Genomic DNA, 20,270 nt, shown 5'->3' with positions numbered 1-20,270 from the left:
ATACTGTTCTTTGATTTCAACAAATGCAATAAGACAAGAAAAAAAGAATTACAATATTTTAAAAAGCTGATGTTATTTGGTTCACTATTATATATCCTAAAAATCAAGAGACTTAACTAGAAAAGTGCTGGACTAAGACCTTTAATTTAATGAACAGTATGTAAAAGAGTTCAGTAAGGGAGCTAGATGGGTATTTAAAAATGAATAATTTTCCATTACATCAGCCACTATCAGGTAAAAATATAGGTATACCAAGTATAAAATATAATAAGGGAAAATCTCATTCTTGATAAATCACATTCTAACATCTCTAAAGGTCTTAAGTGTTTCAATTATACATACTCAGTTAATCTCCACAATCACAGTATTACATAATATTACACAACACTACCATGGTAACAGATACTATTAGCCCAATTTTATACACAAAGAAACTAAATCTTAGGGTAATTAAGAAATTTGGCCAAGATCACATTGCCATTGTCAGAACAGAACTCAAACTCAGTCTTTCTGACTCTACAGAATAGGTTTCTTAGCACTATTATGCTCATTCTTATCTATCAAAATAACAAAGACAGGTTGTGTGGGGAAATGGTGATGACAGCAGAGAATGGTGTTGGTCATAAGAATATACATTGGTGCAACTTTTCTAGATGGCAATCTGCATGGTCTAATAGGAATTTGTTAAAAAAATATATTCATCAGTGTGTACTAAGGTCTACATACACGAACACTGCACTGTTGTTTACAACAAAAAACCTTGTCACACTCTAAATACTCAACAATATGAATTTTATTATATTGCAGTAGTTACATATGTTGGAAAGGCATTTGGCCAATAATACTAATCTTTTAAAAGTATATTTAATGACATGAGGAAACATGATCTATTGAATGAAACTACTTATGCATTTAACTTTTTTAAAGGGTGTGTTTATATTAGAATTTTTTTTTAATGGAAACACTGATACCAAAACTTCAAGTTATATGTCTAGGTGAGAACTGTAGATGACTTTCACTGTCATTTTATACTTTGACTGTATTTGGAAAATGTGATAAAATGCATACATTGAAATATTAAGCTCAAAATTTAATTTTAAAACATAAAGTGTAGTCAAAATAACAGAAATGCAGTTTAGAAAACATTTCCCCTATTTACAACTATTTTCCTATGTATGATATTGCTAATTTTAACGTAATTTACTATAAGATTTTTGTTACTTAAGACACTTTTCTATCTTAGCAAAAACAGAAACAATACCTGCTTTATCAAAATAACTTACTGTACATTTAAAGCTTTTTAGAGCTGTACTAATCTTTTTTTTTAATCTTCATCCAAGGATTATTGATTCCAAAGAGAGACAGACAGACAGAGTGAGGGAGTGGGATGCTTGATTAATGACATCAATGTGAGAGAAACATCAACTGGTTGTTTCCCATACATGTCCCGACTAGGGACCAAATCCACAGCTTAGGTATGTGTCCTGACCAGAGAATGAACCCATGATCTTTCAGTTTATGGGACAATGCTCTGACCCACTGGGACACACTGACCAGGGCTGTATTAATCATTTAAAATTACAGCAAAACTCCCAAAAAAGTACTAATACATAATCAATCAACTAAGTGGGACTGAGTGGGGCAATCAAAGAAAACAATTAGGAGGCAGCTTCAATTATTTGGGAAAACCTGCTCACTGTAGTGTACAAAAAAACTAAGATTTAAAACAGACCAAGTCACAGAATAAGGATTAAATTAAGCCCACATAATTTTCAATAGGAAATGAGTACAGATGACTAAGAACAAAGAATAAAAACTAATTTTAGCCTCACCCTAAAAGACATGAGGTAGTAGATTTGAAGGCCCTTTAAAAAAATCTAATATAAACTGACATTAAAATCAGTAAGTGAACTTGATTTTATAGAAATTTCATATCTGGTAATCCCAGTTACTCAGAACACAATTAAGGGCTAGTGAATATGTAGACAGAAAAAATAAAATTTCTGTCCAATCAAATCAATGGAGATTGTTAAATTGTTTTATAGTAATATTAGGTACCTTCTATGTGCCAGAAACATTTACATTTATTATCTTGAATCAGTAAAAACAACTCTCTGAAAGTGGTTAGTGTTTGATGGGTGAGAAATCAAAGAGAAACTCGGCCTTGCCTAGAATCACAGCCAGGCAGAGCTGGAACTCAAGTCGAGATTTGGCTGATTTCAGAGGTCCTACCTGCTCTCTCCATACAGTAGGCTTTCAGTTTTGCAACCCAGACTACCTGAGCATCCCAAAAGCCTTTAATCACTGCCCAAATACTTTTATTTCAGTCATAATATTAGCAGTTGTTATTCAGTTTCATAGTCCACAGCAGGTATCTGCTGTATATTAGAAAGAAGGAGTGACAATGTCAGCAAGGAACAGCTAACATTAAGGAGAAAACACCAAAACAATCATTGATATAAATCAATATAAAGCATGGAGTCCTGCTGCCTCCACCATCTTAAAAAAAAGCATAACAAATATCACTATTTAGTTTAGGATAAATCAGAAATCTCAATAACCTTGGTAAAGTTAACATCTCCAGGCATGAGCTCCATCACCTGGAAGACAGGTAAAACAACAGTGTAAACCATATAGAATCATTATAAAACTAAATTAGAAAACGTAAGTGCTAAATACTATGCCTGGCATAGAGTTAGTGCCCAATAAATGGCAGCTATTATTATATTTTATAATAAGTGACATTATAGGCTACATATATATTATTTGAAGGTAGAAAAATATAATGCATTTGTATACATTCTTCCATTTAAAATAGTTGAAATAAATGTTTTGCTCTTGAATGACTTTAGAAACTAACATTTTAGAAAATTCACTTCTATAATATCTTTCCCCTTTTAGTGGGGTAGTTAAGTTTAATTATATTCTTACAAGACAAATATGTATAGCCCCTCAAGAAATCATATCATACATTCTAGTTAATTTAAAAACATGATGTAGGTAGCAAGAACTGTATTATTTGCTCTGCATTATTGTATCCATCTCTTAACCATGTACTTTTGTTCATCCTACCCAGATCAGCAGATTATTAATATTTAAAGTACTGTATGACCTTTAACAATAAGAATACATTCATAAAGTTTTTCTACGATGTGCAAATGCTCTAGAAGACAGGAACCACAGAGTCCTTACCCTCAGGGAGCCTAAAGACTATGTACAAGATAAAAAAAAAATTCCTAGGCACACTATAAGTTACTGTTATCAACATTTTGTATTTTTAGTTAATTCTTATGGTCTAGGTGATATTTTCTGTTTTCCAGATGAACAGCAGAGACACAGAAAGCAGAAAAAAAAAAGAAATAAAGAAACAGTTAACTGTCAGTAAATATGCAAATGTTACAGAAAATATACAGTATTTGAAAAACACAGGGTGTAAGCAAATAATTTTGCATAAAACTGGTGGATTAGGAAGTACTTATATGTTTTACTTTAAAACCCAAATAAAGATTATATAAAGTATAACTATAGGAATAAAACATTGACAGGAAAATATCAAAACATTGTATTTATGGAAGTTATTTCTGGATAATGAGATTCCAGGTGGCTTTAATTTTCTTTTTACTTTGTTTTTTCTTAATCAACTTGTACTACTTTCATGATTAAAATATAAGTAGGAAAAATATTTAAATTAGATATTAATGCTCATCTAACAAATTGTCAAAAAATTTGAAAGTTAATTCTTAGTGCATTCAAACACAGTATGAAATCACCACTCTCACTCTTTGCTAATGGGTATATATGTATTATCAGTACAACTCTTCTGGAAAGCTTTTTGGTCATCACAAACCTTAAAGTATATTTATATCTTAGATGATTACTTCTTAGAATCCATACTGAGAAACATATGCAGAAAAAAAATCAGAAAAAAATTTTTTTACTGGGATGTTCAACTTAAGCATTATGGTATTAAAATATGGGCCCCCCCCAAAACCCCAAAAGTTTAACTGCAAAGGAGAATGATTAAATAAATGACATGTTCTTAAGAAGATAACATTTGAAACATTTTTAATGGTGTAAGAAAATCCTTAGTGTGTGTTGAAAGGGGAAGAGAAGGTGGAACACAAAGCTCTATAAAAAGTCTAATTCCAATTGTATGAGAAAAAGATATGTATTTTAAGAACCAGACTCCGAAGAAAGATAATTCCATGATATTATTTAATCTTCACAATAAGAGACACATTTATTAACATGTGTTAGGTTCCAGAGACCTTAATATTTGGTTAACATAGGGACTCAGCCTTGGCACTCTCACTCTGCCAATATTGTGAGACCCATCAAGTTATTTAACCACACTGTGGTTTGGTTTCATCAGAAAAGAGCCATGAAATACTTCTTCATAGGAGTGTAGTAAGTATTAAGTGCGTTAATACAGGTGGAACACTTAGAACAATGCTTGACATGAGTTATTAAACTACAATGGAGTAAACCAGCAGAAATCTAAGCTGAGGCCTGAATTTTTTAACAAAGCTGAGCCAAACAAAAGGTAAGGGGTGGAGGTGCTAGGGAAAAATGTTCACGACAAGCAGGGAGACCTTGAGATTTCCTATGTATTTCTTACACACACATAGCAATTTGATAATTATCTTAAAGGTGGAATGCTCTGAATGTTCAGAATGTGCTATGGGTTTTGCTAGTTCACGATGTGTAAGAATTACTGTCAGTGTTGTGGCACATGATCATAAATGCTATGCTTTATTGGTGATTATTCCCTATTTTCATTTTAGAAAAGTAAAATGATCCTGCCAAATAGAAAAATTAAAGAGAGAAATATCATACTGAATTACCAAGACACTAGATATATTGTGGGATGAATTTTTTTTTAAAAAATACATCACATTCTCAATTGTTGATAATTTTGCTGAACTGTTAATAGTGAAACAGCAGCAATGATTATAACATTTTTGATGAATCACAACATTATAGCTTTGTAATGACATGAGAATTTTATATGCTATAGGTCCATGAGGCATATCAATCCCTAAAACACATGAAGATTTTTTAGAAAATTTGGTATATTTGAGATTCAACACTAGGATTCAATATTTTTGGTGTAAATTTGGAATCCTGATGTAATACATTTTTGTTATTTACTGACCTTGTTACTTAACACTCTGAATTAAAGTCTACCACTGAATGCTCTGGACACACTATGGACTACCCACTCCCTGATTTCCTGCCAGGACCCTTGGGAAGTGACTCCCACCCAACCCTACCTACAGGCATTTTATTGTGCCCTGCCTTATTGCCCTTCACAGATCTTGGAAGACCCTCCACAAGCAAAAAGATCACCACTCACTTTATTGTAGTGGTTTGGAACAAAACCCACAATATCTCCAAGGTCTCCCTGTAATTGAATACTGCCTTTGAGACCTGGAATGTAGCCCTCCCCAGTACCTGACTTTACTTCTTCTCTCCTGTCAATGATCACATTTGATCCAGCACTATGTTCTACTGCTTCATAATCTTTCTCTCTTTTTTTTTTTTTTACAGGTCAGGGGCCTTACATAGCACTTAGATTGAAACTAAATAACTATTTGCACAGGGAATAGTAGTTTACCAGTCCTAAATGAACAGCAACTGAGATTAGTTTACAATCCTAAATTCTAACACCAAAACACATTCTACTACCTAACTTGTTTCTTTAAAATTGCAATAAAATTAGAATGAAAGTAGAATCTTCTGGATTTATATACAAGGACAATGGAAAACACTAAGGGTACAAGATGGTATAAAATGGCATAAAAAGCTATAAAATGAGAGCAACACTTTTACATCTGTCACAAAAATTAAAATTAATGTAGAAATGATTGTTGTCTGCTAAAATGAAGAGAAAGTAACCCAATTATAGAATGAGAAAAGTATTTAGAAAATACAATTTCACTTAACCACTTGGGGTCTAATGTGGCAATATAATTCATGAAAACATAGATCCAGAGAAGTCATTAATATAAAGGCTATTTTTATTAGTTTTGTAATTAAAACAAAAATGTAGTAAAAGGAAGTAACTAATAAAAATTGTCATCAGTATACAGACATTCCAAGTTTCTGATCCTTTAATATTTTCCATTATAATAAAATAGTTTCATTAGACTTCCATTATTAAATGCAAGCTAAAAAATGGTGGCTTTTTTTTGTAGTCATTTTATTTAAAAGTTCATTTTACTTTGCTTATAGTGTTTAAGTACTTTTGTAATGACCAGATGCTACAGGCAGAATTTTAACTTACTTTGAAAAGTAAAGCCCACCCTTAAATTAAGTAAAAATACCCAATTAAACACTTTGAATTATAGATATACAGTCAGTTACTAGACTATTCTAATATTTTTAGGGTACCTTCAAGTAGACACATTTAGGTAACTTAAAATAAGATTGCCAAATTGGAAGAAAGGTGAAGAGAGAGAAGTCTGAAACAGGCATCTTCCTCTGGTTATCAAAATAATTTCCCAAATATTTGGTACCATTATCATTTTTTAATCTTCACCCAAGGATATGTTTATTGACTTTACAGAGAGGAGGAGAAAGAGAGAGAGAGAGAGAGAAACACAGATAGGCTCCATCTCCTACCCACACTGACCAGGAATGGAACCCAAAACCTAGGTATGTGCCCTGACCATGAATGGAACCCACGACCTTTTGGTGCAGGGGAAGAGGCTCCAACCAACTGAACCAACTGTCCAGAGCTGATTCCACTATTTTTGTTTATATTTAAACATCAGATAACACCAATATTAAAAAACTGCTACCAAAATTAATTGTATATGTAAGTGATCAAGTAAATAGAAGTTATACCCATTGAACCCTAAATACATTAAGAGTTTAAAAACATAAAGATACCTGCAAAAAGCACGTATGCGTGACCCACAGTCATGAACAAATGGTGTGGGGATTGCCTAAAAGAGTGGTGGGGCTGGAGGGGGGCAAAGGGGAAAAATTGGGACAACTATAATACCATAAACAATAAACATAATTTAAATTAAAACATAAAAATAATTGTGTTTGTGACTTGTGGTTCTTGGAAAGTCTGAAAAATGTGTTTGAGGCATATCCACTGTTTTCTGTTTATAATATGAATTAGAAAAATATGACGAAATAAGAAATGAAAAACTTTCCCAAATTTCTAAATATACGTAGCCCTAAGTATTTTTTGCATCTATTCTAAGATGGTCAAAAACAAACAAAAAAGATCTGAATCAACAAGGGCCTTGGAGGCCTGGGGATATTCCAATAGTCTTACAACCAATAGGAAAACTTGCACTAAATCTGAATTAGCATTTCATCTCTTTATCACAAAACACAGAGCATGAACCAGGACTGTTATCAGTTACAAAAAAGGCAAGAAACCAAGTTAGAGTAATCTGTACTTGAAAGGTAAAGCTGTTTTTTAAGGCACTTAAAAGGGGTGAACGATGAGGCAGTCTAGGGAAGAAAAGCGGGATTCATGTCTTGAAGTTATATTTGTAATACGTCTCTGTATGGAGTTAAAAATGTAAACCAGCCCAGCTAACATGAACACTGGGTGAAAATGGAAATTCAGCTGGTACTGAAGCGTGAGGGGCTTGTACCGGAGGGACAAGATAGGGTGAGGAATTTTCTTTAGGGCCGGCCTGAGGGCGGTGGCAGTTTGGATGCAGGGATGGAGGGATAATAAAAGCTAATGGCTGAGGCTGGAGATGTGGGATGTAGCCTCAGCACACGAGCGCGCGAGGGTCTGAGCCGCAGGAGCAGGACTGTGGGTCGGTTTCCCTCTGGGGCGCCCGAGCTCGCCTCCATTTTCGGCGGCGGCCGCTGTGCCCTGGGGCGGGCGGGAGTGGACCGGTGCCCTAGGCCGCGGGGGCCGAGGAGACCGGCCTCACCTCTCCCCAGATCCCAGCGGTGCTCCGCCGGCCCCGGCGGATGCACTCGGCTTTTCCCTCGGCTCCACCGGAGCCCCGGGGGTCGCGGGAGCTCAATGACTCAACCCCGGGGCGTCGGACTCCCCCGGGGCCTGGAGATCACTGGCCCCAGTTCCTCCGCCCAGCACTCGGGCGCGGCCTCCCGGCCCGAGTCCCTGCCCTCTCCCGGCTCCCTCGAGACCAGTACTCACCGCAGTGGGCCCTCTCCACCCCCTTCCCGAGGGGCATACCTGCGGAACCGCTACTCGGCGTCGCCGACCACACGAGGAAGCGGTGAGCGGTCGGCGGCGCCCGCAGCAACTGCGGCCACCTCGATCTTCCCCCTGGGCCTGGGCCGGGGCCCCCGCGCCCCCGCGCCCCCGCGCCCCCTCCTCGGGGTTGCACAACTCACTCCCCACACGCGCGCGCGCACACAGGCTCAATCGTGTTGCTCAACCTACTTGCAATCTCTTCTCAGCAGCCATCACTTTGCCCGGGAAGCCGGGGCAGCCCCGGGGCCCTCCAGCGGCCGGCCGTCTCTCGCCTCAGCCCAGGGCCGCCGCTAGGGCGCCTGGTGAGCGGGAGGCCCCCCCCATGCCGCCCGCCCGGCCACACGCCGGGGCCCGGCTCTGGCGCGCCACCCGCGCCGCTGCCCTGCGGGCGAGAGCGAACCGGACTGTCCCGCCTGCCTACTGGCTCCTCCACCTCCCGCCTGCTGCCGCCGCCGCTGCCGCTGCGTCGTTTCCTCCTCCCCTTCCCTCTTTTCCTTCTCCTTCGTCTCCTCTGAAGCCGACGTCGGCAAACCAGCACCTGCTGCTGGAGATCACCGAGAACTGAAACAGGAAACCCTGAGCGGAGGGGAAAACCCGGGAGGCGTGGAGCGCAGTGAGGGGAGCTGCTGGAACCTGTCGGGCTCGACTCAGCCGCTGGGGCTATCTAAGGTTCCAGCGCCTCCTCTCTTCGTGCCCATTCCCCAACCCGGCCCAGCTCCGGGGTCCCCACCTCCCCTCGCCAATGCCCCAGCGCCTGTCCGCTCCTCGACATCTTCTTCACCCAGCGATAACACGGATCATCCCTGGGCAGTCAAGGAAATCGAGAGTCTGCCTTCTTAAGGCAAGTTTCCCGTGGTTGTTTCTTAATATCAATAAACCGTAACAAGGAAAAATCACAACCGGCATTATCAAGACCAATAAAAGAACTTAAATGAAGCTGTTGGGATTTCTTCGAGGGGAAGGACTTCTTTCAGCAAGGAAATTGGCCTTGTTGGAAATGGCAACACATCAAAATCGAGGTTAAAGCCAGGACAAATCTAGATCTCTTTCAGGAGTTTGGGAGGAGACGGCCTTTTCCACTGAGGTGGGCTCCTGAGTTGTGTGAAAATCACTGGCAGCAGAGAACTGTCACCTCTGTGAATTATACAATACCCAGCACAATCTAGGTCAACAATTCAGAAGTGTTCAAATAATCTTATTCACCGGTTTGTGGACTTGTCACCAGGTGCTTCACTCCTAGCCTTGGGCAGTATGCATCAGCTTTTAGAGAGGGAAGGGGAATTATGTGGATTGTGCCACAGACTAGGTAGCCCGATGTAACTGCATTATCTCACTTAAGGTTCACCACAGCCTTGTGAGCTAGGTTATAATCCCCTTTAGCAGTCAGAAAATTGAGGTTAGAAAAATTTCCCAACATTACACAGTTTCAGATGTTTGCATCCTGAGCACATACTTGTTTCGCTGGAACAGAGTTCATGCCTTGGATAGCACTTTTTTACTTTCAATAAAATTTCTTCCCTCTCTGAATAGTTTTCAATAGAGCATTTATGGTTTATGCCTGGATTTGTTGAATATGCTTGGTCTATTTAATGGTAGTGATACCCTTGATACTTACTGTGGCTCAAACTCGATGTTTTCCAGTTTAATGTTCTTTTTCTCTCTGTTGCTCTTTAGCTATTGATGATGGGGTCCCAGCTGAGAGCATTCTCCTGGCTGGTGCTATCAGCATTCTCACTGCTTGGGAGATGGAAGGGGAGCTTCTCACCAAGTCTGCTCTCCACTTCGGTAGGCCAGTCTTGGGGTGTAATAATTAGCATAGCTGGCTCATAGACTTCATTTTGAGCATAAGAAAGCCCTCTGGTCCACATTTTTAGTACCATCTTTAAGACCCTTAGGAAGTCTGGCAACCTGCTCTCTGCAGCCAGGCCTGTTTTGATTGGCAGGTAGGGAAGCATGCTTTGGGAAAGTACCTCCAGTTTACTAAACCAAACTCTCAAAAGTCTCTTGAACAGTATTAGGAAGTGGTGGGGAATTAGAAGGAGCCTGGCTGGCTGGCTGGCTGGCTGGCTGATAACAATAAGTGATGGTATCTTTGGCATGATTTTTGCAAAGCCAGAAATTCCCCTCTACTCCTCAGTATACTGCCCATGCAGCCTACTTTATTCCCCTCAGTCAACAATTAAATTCCATTGACTAAACATAGTTATAGAGCAAGGCACTATATGAGGTCCTTCACAGTAAGAGACATGTGTAATTATTATAATTGCTAAAATTTAGTGAATGCCTACTATGATCTAAGCACTTGGATATGTTCTCTCATGCAGTGCTCCCAAAATCCCTGTGAGAGAATAACTATCACTATTTCCATTTTACAGATGAGGAAACTGAGACCAAAAACACAATCAGTAAGTAACAGAACAATGATTGAAATGTAGGCAGTCTGATTCTAGAATCAGGAACCATTACATGAATAAGATACTGCTCTTAATTACCAGCTACTGTGTAGTTGGGGAGATAAAAACACAGACAAATTAAAAAGAAAATGAGAGAATTTATAAGTGTTAACTTTGTGTCATGGGTAAGAAATACAATGAAGGGTCATTCAGAGGACAGAGGAGTCTCTTTAGGTTGGAGTGGTTGGGAAGTCTATACAGATGATTCTGAGTTTCAAAAAGGGGAAATTTAAGCTGGGCAATGATGAGTAATATTTTGATAAGCAGAGAGGATAAGGAAGGGCATATCAATGAAACTGCATAAACCAAGAGAGAATGCCAGGGAGAAAAGGAAAATAGGGATTAAAAAAAAAGCTGTAGAGCTTTAAATTACACAGACTTGAACAAAGAGGGAGAGGGAAGAAGGGAAGAAGAGAGAGAGTTGGAGGTTATACAGTGTGGACTCTGTGAAAGGTTTTAAACAGAAGGTGACATGGAGAATATCCTATTTTAGGAAAACCAGCATTGTGATGGTTATCAGATGGCTTGGAAAGGGGAGAGATTGAAGCAGGACACAAGTTTAATGACCTATATGGAAGCACTGACATGAAATAATGAAGTAAACAGTGAGAAAGAGAAAAAAAAACATGTTAGTGAGCCCCTGTGGCTTAACAATCAGCAAGTTTTTGTTGAATGATTGGATGAACTTGATGGAGATGAAATTAAGAAAAGGGAGAAGCCCAAAATGACTTAGTGGGTGTGACTGTGAAGCCTATAGTATTACTGAGTGGAAGCCTATAGTATTACTGAGTGAGTATTACTAAAGGGCAAGTTTAGAGGCAGAGGAACTACCTTTTTTGGCAAATGTTTAGAATAATTTGGTTTCAGACATATATTTGTGGTAATAGTAGGTTATGAATGTGGAAATATATATTATAGTGTTATCTAGAAAGGGCAAATGGTTGGGTAAATGAGGCTTTTATTTGCTATTGAGAGAGTATGAAAATTATAAGTGATAAGTATTAGAGTTGAAAGAAAATTTATGAGATAAATGAACATTAGGGAATTCCTCTTTTCTTTACTCCAAGTTATATTTGCTTAAAAAGAAAAGAGAATATATAAGAAAGAAATTTCATGGACTCAGAGAAAGTAAGGCTGGTGAAAGAAAAGTTAGAAATCATTTAATCTGACTCTGCTTTTCATTTTGCAAATGGTAAAACTGAGGATCAAATTTTCAGTGCCTAATAGCAAAACTTCAAAATAGTCATCAGCCAAGTATGATACATTTGTTATTACCAACTCTATATAGCCAACTGGTATTTGAGTTATAATATCGAATCCAGACCTTGAATTATGACTTTGAATTGCACATAATTTGAAATTTTGAGTGGCTGTGACTCCCTAACAGGCAAACCTTGAACAGCCTCACTAGTTAAAAGCAAGTTCTTTGAAAAGAATAGGTTGGGGATGGGATGGGAGGGAGAATGATTGCAAGGGAAGCACTTCTTTTTAAAATATAGCACCGTGGTAGACTACCACAAAACTAGATTCACATTTGAACCTTAAAAAACAAAGTTTCAGGTGCCCAGAACATCCTACCTTGATGCCTCAACCTAGAACTTCTAATTGCCTGGGCCACCTGATCTAAGACCTCCAGGGACTAACTGTAGGTCACCCTCATGTTCAAAGCTGACACACACCCCTGGCAACTGCTTCTAGTTCAATCCACAGCTTTACTAGCAGCGTCTTGAGCAGTTTTGTCATTGAACATGTGTGAAGCCAGTGGCTAAGCTTGGGGGTGCAAGAAAATAATTTCTCTTGTTCTCATGTCTCCTGCCTCTGCCATTTCTGCCAAAACACTTACCTTAGTTGAAACAATGTCAGAAGTCCTTCAGAAGCACCTTTATCTTCAGCTCCTTGGCCAGCACTTAATTTCCTATAGTTGAAGAACTTCACTCACATAGCCAAGTGACTACTGTGATTTTTCACGCACAGTTTCTTTATGTTTTTCAGAAAAGTTCTGGTTAATTCCAACAACCTATGAAATGTAAGATTTCTTTAATACCATTATTCTAAACAACCATTTCCTAAGCACATGACCTATGTAAAACAGATACATAGGGATAACATTGGTTCTTGACCATGTGCTTTAGTGACTGGTTAGAGCTGCTTCTTAATACCAAGTTCTTAGGGAAAGGAAACTAGAGTATATGAGATGTGTGCTGCTGACCAATCCCAGAGCTTCTTTCTTTTGATGAGTTACCACAAGATTCCACACTAGCAGCATGACTCTTTTTCAGCATTTGTGGGAGGCCACCAGAGAGCCAGAACAACACAGTTTCAATATGCTTGTGTTGTGCAGTCATGTGCTTGGTTTTCTACCTGAATGAGACTTCATGGCTGCCCTGTTCTCACTGCATTTGGCCAACACAGGAGTTTTGAGAAAAATTAGCACTTAATATAGAATAAAAAGTTGTTCCTAAGGTGGCACTTTGCCATCTTGACAAGGACAACACCTGTCATTGCAGTTCACGCTGCTCAGAAGTTTTGAAATTGTTATTTCAACATAGAATTTGAGGCATACTGCTGTAAGCATCTGTTGTTTTTAAAAGAAAATTGGCATGTAGAATTACAAATGCACAAAACTGAGAGAGTTGAAAATTTCCTGGCTAGAGTGCATTTTACATTAAAAGGTTATGTCACAAGAATATTAATTGCAGCATTATTTGCAGAAGCAAAAATTAGAATCAACCTAAATGTCCATTAATAGAAGACTATTTACATAAATTATGGTATCTTTATACATTAGAATGCCATTTACCTACTAAAAAGAATGAAGTGACTTTATCCGTTTGGAAATACACTTTAAGATCCATTGTTTATTGGAAAATTAAGGTGAAAACCAGTGTATGTAGTAAGTTACCATTTGTGTAAAAAAAGAGAGTATCTCTGTATTTGCTTAAATATGGATATAATATCTCTGGAAGGACACACAGGAAACCAGTAACAGTGGTTGTTCTGGGCTGAGGAACTAGATGACTAGGAAGAAAGTGTTAAAGAGAGATTCGCTTTTTACTCTATATCCTTTTATAGCTTTTGGATTTTAAATTGGGTATTTGAATAAGCTATTTAGAAAATATTTTTAAAGTCTACATTTATTGGTGATGTGTGCTATTGTTCATGCCTTTCTATTTGATTCTGTAAATAAATATTTATTGTTTTTTTTTTCAAATAGCACCATAAGGAAGAGGAAGTTGTGGGAGTCCTATGAGTTGCACATGTGAAGTCTGGGGCTTCCCAGACAAAGGAAAGATTTCTATGATCATGTGGAAGGGGAGATCCCATAATTGCTAAAGGATTCCCAGCCAGCATTAATGGTGTTAGTCACAGATTTTACGACTTGTCAAAAGTTCCAAATGCAGATTCTAAAAGATTTTTGATGGGAACTGGCTTAACTAAGGGGAACATTCAGGGAAGTTCCCATCAGCAGACAGGAGCTCTATGTGTCTTGCTTTCTGCAGCATCCCCAGCTGTGCTGTGTCTGGCACATGGAAGTCACTCAGGTTGATTCCAGACTTCTGGACCATAACACTCAGTGATTCTTCAGCTTCCGGGTGCTTATTTAGGCATTAATCTGTTAGAAAGTAGTAAAAACATGGCCATGGGAGGAAGGATTCAAGATTCCAGTTTCTGAAATAGTGGGCAAAGCAGAATTCAAATCTCAAAGGAACTGAGGAGTTAGAAAAATATGTATGGGGTAACAAGCCAAGGAACTTTATTGCTGAACCAGCAGAACCAAATAGGGTCATGGCTTAATAAAAGAAAAAGTAACCAACCAGCAAACAGATTAAATAAAAACAATTCCCCCAAGCAAATAACAAACATCACAAAAATAAAATGGAAGGGATAGTTACCTAATTAGGGCTATAGTTCACAGGATAAGCAGGGTTATCAGCAGAGCAGGTTAGCTGCTGAGTCACTATATCCCCAGAGAGCTGGGTGGCTGTGGTGGGCAAGCCATTGACTAAGGGTCTAGGTTGGCTTCAGAGTCTAGGATAGGACACAGAAAAGTGAGCTTAGTCACTAAGGCCAGAAGGAATCAGGGGAAACAGCCAACCTAGGTGGTTTTAAGTACTCACATCCATGGGAGATTTACACTGTCAGCTACTTTTTGTTTGAAGGTGGAGATTCCAGGGAACATTCAGCCAACAAGCATCCAAGAGTTAGAAATGAAGAGTCCAACCAGGCAGGAGGTGTTAAGCAGATCTCCATGGGTCCAAAGTGGAACCTACCTATAAGCCTAGGTAGGAGATAAATAATTGATGCTGAAGAGATAAATAGACTGGAGCTACCTGATGACTTTTAATGTTTTTGGTAGGTCTGATTTTCGAGAAACTATTTGTCTTCCATCTCATCTATTCTCTGACCAATCCAGAGCACACAGGTTTTGACTTATAGGCAGAGGTAGAGTCAGGCTGTTTCTCATGGCCCTTGAGTTTGGTCAAAACATTCATCTTATTTGAATGTCAGTAGTCCTCTAAAATGTGTCTTTAGCTCTTCATACATCTGTGACTTCCTCTAGTTTTTAAATTTTATACACAGAACCCTGGATTATTGAGAAGAGGTAGGCCATCTGGGTCATACTTATAAACATCTATTTTGAAAAGTAAACATTATCTGTCTTGTGTCTTCCCTACTTTTTAATGGAGATTTTGCTAGGGAAATTCAGGAATTTGTCATTTTACTTGGGATAACTACAAGAGGCAGTTAAATGTTCAGTAATCTTTGGCAAGAACAAGTTGTTTACTAGAAGACACTGTCCTGACGAAATATATGATCATCATTTTCTGTGGTTTGCTTTGTTAAAATATGTGTTTATAAGAACATTCTAGAGTGTTAGTAGGATTGGGTGTATACAGTTACTTGTACTGTTCTGGTGGTCAATTATTTCCACACAAAAGTAGGAGCTGTCATTTTCTAAGACTCTTTTATATATGTAGCCAACCAATAGTGAAATTGAGATTCAAATCTTGAACAAGAATTAATGGAGGTGGATCTCACTACCTTTAGCATCTAGTACCTTCTAGTAGTCTAATGTATTATTTTAAATTATAAAATAATTCATTCTCAAAATAATTGTAGAAATTATTTTATTGAGTTTATTGGGGTGACATTTGTGAACAAAACCATACAGGCTTTAAGTGTGCAACTCGACAAAACATCATCTGCACACTGCATTTACTCCCATTGCCCAGAGTAAAGTCTCTTTCCATCCCAATTTACCCCCCATTTATCCCACTTATTTTGCTTAATCCCTATACCTTCTTTTCACCCAGTTCCAAACCCCCTCTCTGACAGCTGTCAGTCTGTTCTATGAATCTATGCTTCTGTTTTTATTTTGTTTGTTAAGTTATTTTGTTCATTAGATTCCACATATAAGTGAGATCTTATGGTAATACATGCTCATTGTAGAAAATTTTAAGGCACAATAAAACATAAGATTTCAGAAATGTAAATTATGTCTTGTCCCATCAACCAGAGATAACTACCTTACACTTTTTTCATTTTCTTCCATTCTACATTTATATTCCATTAACTTTCTTTTTTTATAATTAAAAAAAGATTTTATTTATTTATTTTTAGAGAGAGGGAAAGGGAGGAAGAAAGAGAGTGAGAGAAACATCAATGTGTGATTGCCTCTCGAGTGCTCCCCACTGGGGACACAGCCCACAAGCTAGGCATGTGCCCTGATTGGGAGTCGAACCAGCGATCCTTTGGTTCAAAGGCCCATGCTCAATCCACTGAGCCCTACCAGCCAGGGCTCCACTACCTTTCTTGATTTAAGTTAATTAAACATGTGTTTGTTGGGTTTAACCACTGCAACTGGAACCATAAAATAAAAGACATGGTCCACATCTTAAAGGAATCAAATTTTTCTCAGAAAGATAAGACATACATTTGAAAAAAATCTACAGAAAATACTAAATTAAATATAATCAAGTGCCAAACTTGCCTGAGTTAGGGGCTCACTTAGCTGTGATCTTTGGGATCTGAAAACAATTCTCTGTCCACCTTAGGAATTCATTCATTTAGCAAATGTTTGTTGAGCACTTACTTTGTGCCTGCCATTGTGAGAATGTATCTACTTCCTACGGTGGACTTGGAGAATTCCTAAGCTGAAGACACTTCTGTTTTGCTCAGTTTATCTTGTACACGGCCAAATCCTCATCTTCTACCACTCATTCTCCATGAGCTGCATGGCTTTCTTGTTTGTGCTATTTCCTGACTCTGGAACGCCCTTCCCCAAATATCCATAAGGCCTGCTCCCTGATGTCCTTCAGATTTCTGCTCAAATGCCACCTTATTAGAGAACCCATCCCTCAACACCTTATCTAGAATATCACACATGTCCTCTCTCCCTTCATATATATCCTGGTTACAATCCATCTCCTAATTCTGCTTTTTAAAAAAGTGTTTATAAAAATGTTATGTATGCCCTGGTTGGTGTGATTCAGTGGATTGAGTGCTGATCTGTGAACCAAAAGGTTGCTGGTTCAATATCCAGTCAGAGCAAATGCCTGGGTTGCAGGCCAGGTCCTAGGTTGGGCATACAAGAGGCAACCAATCCATGTATCTCTTGCACATTGCTGTTTCTCTCCCTCTCTTTCTCCCTCCCTTCCCCTCTTTAAAAGTAAATAAATAAAACTTTAAAAATTCTATGTAATCCAATCTCCAGATAAGATGCATGTATAAGTGGAATTTATTCTTCTGAATATGAAAATGCATGAAATTTTATTTCAGTAAGGTAAAAAGAGAAAGAACAGATATGACATCCCTAGTGGGAGAAATCATAGGAAACCCAGACAGACAGTAGTTATGTAAGTAAGGATTTCTTCAGAAGTCCCCAAACAAATATAACAATGAGACAAAGTAGTGACAGAAGTCTCAGCTGTCCAGGTATCTGTTGCACATCACCAGATACCAGAAGAAAATTATCTGATTAAATTGTCGTTTTCATCATGGACTCTGTTTTCTTCTGCCTTTTGTTACCATTTCTCTCCTGGTTCCCTGTCTCTCCTGACCAGTTTCTTTGGGACTTTTCTTCTGTCTACACCTACAAAGAATTCCTCTCTGACCCATCGACCCATTATCTTACAGATCCACACACATGCCCTGGGTTTTCTCACCCGTCCTGTGCCATTAGCTACCACATATATTCTGATTGCCAAATTGTTATCAGCAGCCCCTACCTAGCACCTGGTACTTGGTAGGTACACAATACAAGCACATTTTATTTATTCAAAATGAATAAACAGCATTTTTGGCAGGTGGATGAGGGTGGTGGAGCTCCTGCTGTGTGTCAGCCATTATTGTAGATGCTGAAAAAGGTTTCTACTCCAATAGAGCTTATATTATATATAACCAGTATACAATTAAATAAATACATGAAATCTACAAATAAACAAAATAACTTCACGTAATAGTAGATGCTCTGAATAAATGAATTAGAGTGGAATGCTACCAGGTTTGGGACTGGCTCATGGAAAGTAATTAGGGAAGGCCTCTTTTGAATCACATTTGAGCTAAAATGATGCAAAGGAGCCAGTCATTCAAAGCACATTCCAGGTAGAGGAACAAAGCAAGTGAAGGAGCCTCCAGGTGGTAGAAGTGGAGGTTCAAGGAAGGGAATGAAGAGCAGTTTAGTGAAGCTTGGTGAGAGGAAAGGAGCTTGGCGGGAGTGGAGGCTGGTCCCATTAGGTAGGTCCTGCCCACTTACTTGCTCCAGACCTCATGTCTTCCCTTTATCTCACCGCTGACCAGCCTCTCTTACTTAATTTACCTGCCTGGTTCTTGTAAGTATTTGAGTTTGTAATCCTTATTTGTTTTTGGTAAACATCACTGTCAGTTATAAAAACGTTCCATGTTTTTGTTTGTTTTGGGGCTTCTACATAGCCTACTGTCTCTGCCTATAATACCTTTCCCTTAATACTTTGTGAATAAAGATTCAGCTTAGCAATTTATTGCAGAAAGCTTTCTCTGGTCTTGTCTAACTGGGTTAGATGTCCCTCCTCTTTGCACCCAGTATCCTATGTGATAATCAAGGCACATAAACGTTGAGTAACTTCACCCAAATCCTGTGATAGCATGAGGATTTGAACCCAGGCAGTTCAGCCCACCCTCTTAACCACTGTGCTCTAGTTGCTGCTTCATAAAGCTGTTGGAAGCACCTGGGATGATGCACATAAAGTGTTTAACATGAGCCCTGATATTTGAAAAATACTCAGTAAATGTTAACTCTAATTAAAGACATAATTTCTGCCCCTGAGAAGCTTTCCGTCAACTGAGGGAGTTAAAAGTTTAGTAAATATATGAATAATATGGAGAAAACAATTTGAATATCTAGAAAGATATTTAGTATAGTCATTTGCATCCCTCTCTGTAAAGTAGCTGCCACTTGATAGCAGTGATGATAATGTAACAGGGTGCAGCCAAGAGGGGAGCCCCAAATAGAGATTTGTAATAGGGTCCAGAAGAGCTTGGAGATAATTAGCTCCACACCACAGGGCCACACTGGCCCAGAATGTGGGCAGTTGTGGCCAATTGTGAGGGGAGCTGGAAATGGGGCTGCAGAGGATTAGCGTTGGGATTTAAACAGAGGCACAACAGTCATGGGGTGAGAGTCAAGGTCTCTCTTTTTGGGACCACATGTCTGTTTAGGAATATACGTGGCTTTGGTGTCTTGGTTGGGACCCTGAGGCTTGGGTGAGAGTCAGGACCATGAGGCTTTGGAGATGCTCCCTTTTGCCATGTGGAGGGTGCTGGGAGGACTGTGTGCATTTGTGGGGAACTTTTAGTTTGTGTTATTTCAAATGAATAATAAGTTCCTTTCCTTTTCACTGATCTCTGGTATTAAGAGACATCTTTCCTCAGGTGGCGGGCAAAACGAACCCAGATAGGTGGGGAGGAATCCCCTGTAGACTGTAACAATAACACTCTTTGAAAAGGAAAATATTAAAAGGACAAGAAGGTCTTATGGGAAAAATGATAATTTCAGTTGAACTTGTCTTCTGGAGGTGCTTCTGGAACATCCAATCTGAGGCAAATAGGTTAGACAAATGTCAGCAAAATTCACCCTGTTATGCAACTTTCTTGATTTTTCCCTTTCCTCACCTCCACATCTACTCTAGAAACCAAGCTTTGTTGGGTTTGCTTTTAAAATATATCCACAACATGCCCTCTTTTCTCCTCTGCCTCCACGCTGATCTAAACTACCACCATTTCTCTGCACTTTGCCTTTTTCATCTATAAGCAGAGATATTAATGGCATTTATCTAATGGGGTTATTATGAGACTTAAATAAGATAGTTTATGTAAAGCACTCAGAATGCTACCTAGCATGCAGAGGAAGGGGAGGAGCAAAAAGTGGAAAGACGACCAAGATAGTATGGGGCTATGGAATCTACTGGAAAAATGTTTCTAGAAGAAAAGTAGTTATCAGAAGTTAAGAAAATTGGGAACTGCCAAACATGTGATGTCTTGTTCTGTTAAGACATGTCTACATAACAGTGGTAAAATAGAAAGTTGAACAAGGTTATTCCAGTCAATCAGTTAATCAGAATAGTATATGCAGCCAT

General features: G+C 38.7%; 1 protein-coding gene across 2 annotated transcripts in view; it reads right to left on the bottom strand.

Annotated features, from left to right (window-relative positions):
• Positions 1 to 9,689, bottom strand: part of ZC3H12C (zinc finger CCCH-type containing 12C) — a 66,830-nt gene extending 57,141 nt beyond the window's left edge. Inside the window, exon 1 of one of the 2 annotated variants that reach the window (XM_045838399.1) lies at positions 8,393 to 9,689. In XM_045838399.1, coding sequence (XP_045694355.1) covers positions 8,393 to 8,416 — 24 coding nt within the window. In that variant the 5' untranslated portion in view covers positions 8,417 to 9,689. Of the gene's footprint in view, positions 1 to 8,182; positions 8,275 to 8,392 lie in introns of those variants that run through there. The other variant, XM_045838418.1, reaches the window with a different exon arrangement.
• Positions 9,690 to 20,270: the final 10,581 nt, after the last annotated feature.

The sequence above is a fragment of the Phyllostomus hastatus genome, unplaced genomic scaffold (genome assembly GCF_019186645.2).
Source record: "Phyllostomus hastatus isolate PE091 unplaced genomic scaffold, TTU_PhHast_1.1 phas_contig_113, whole genome shotgun sequence".
Classification (NCBI taxonomy): domain Eukaryota; kingdom Metazoa; phylum Chordata; class Mammalia; order Chiroptera; family Phyllostomidae; genus Phyllostomus; species Phyllostomus hastatus.
The sequence above is the reverse complement of the archived record's forward strand: the minus strand, read 5'-3'. Positions and strand labels throughout refer to the sequence as shown.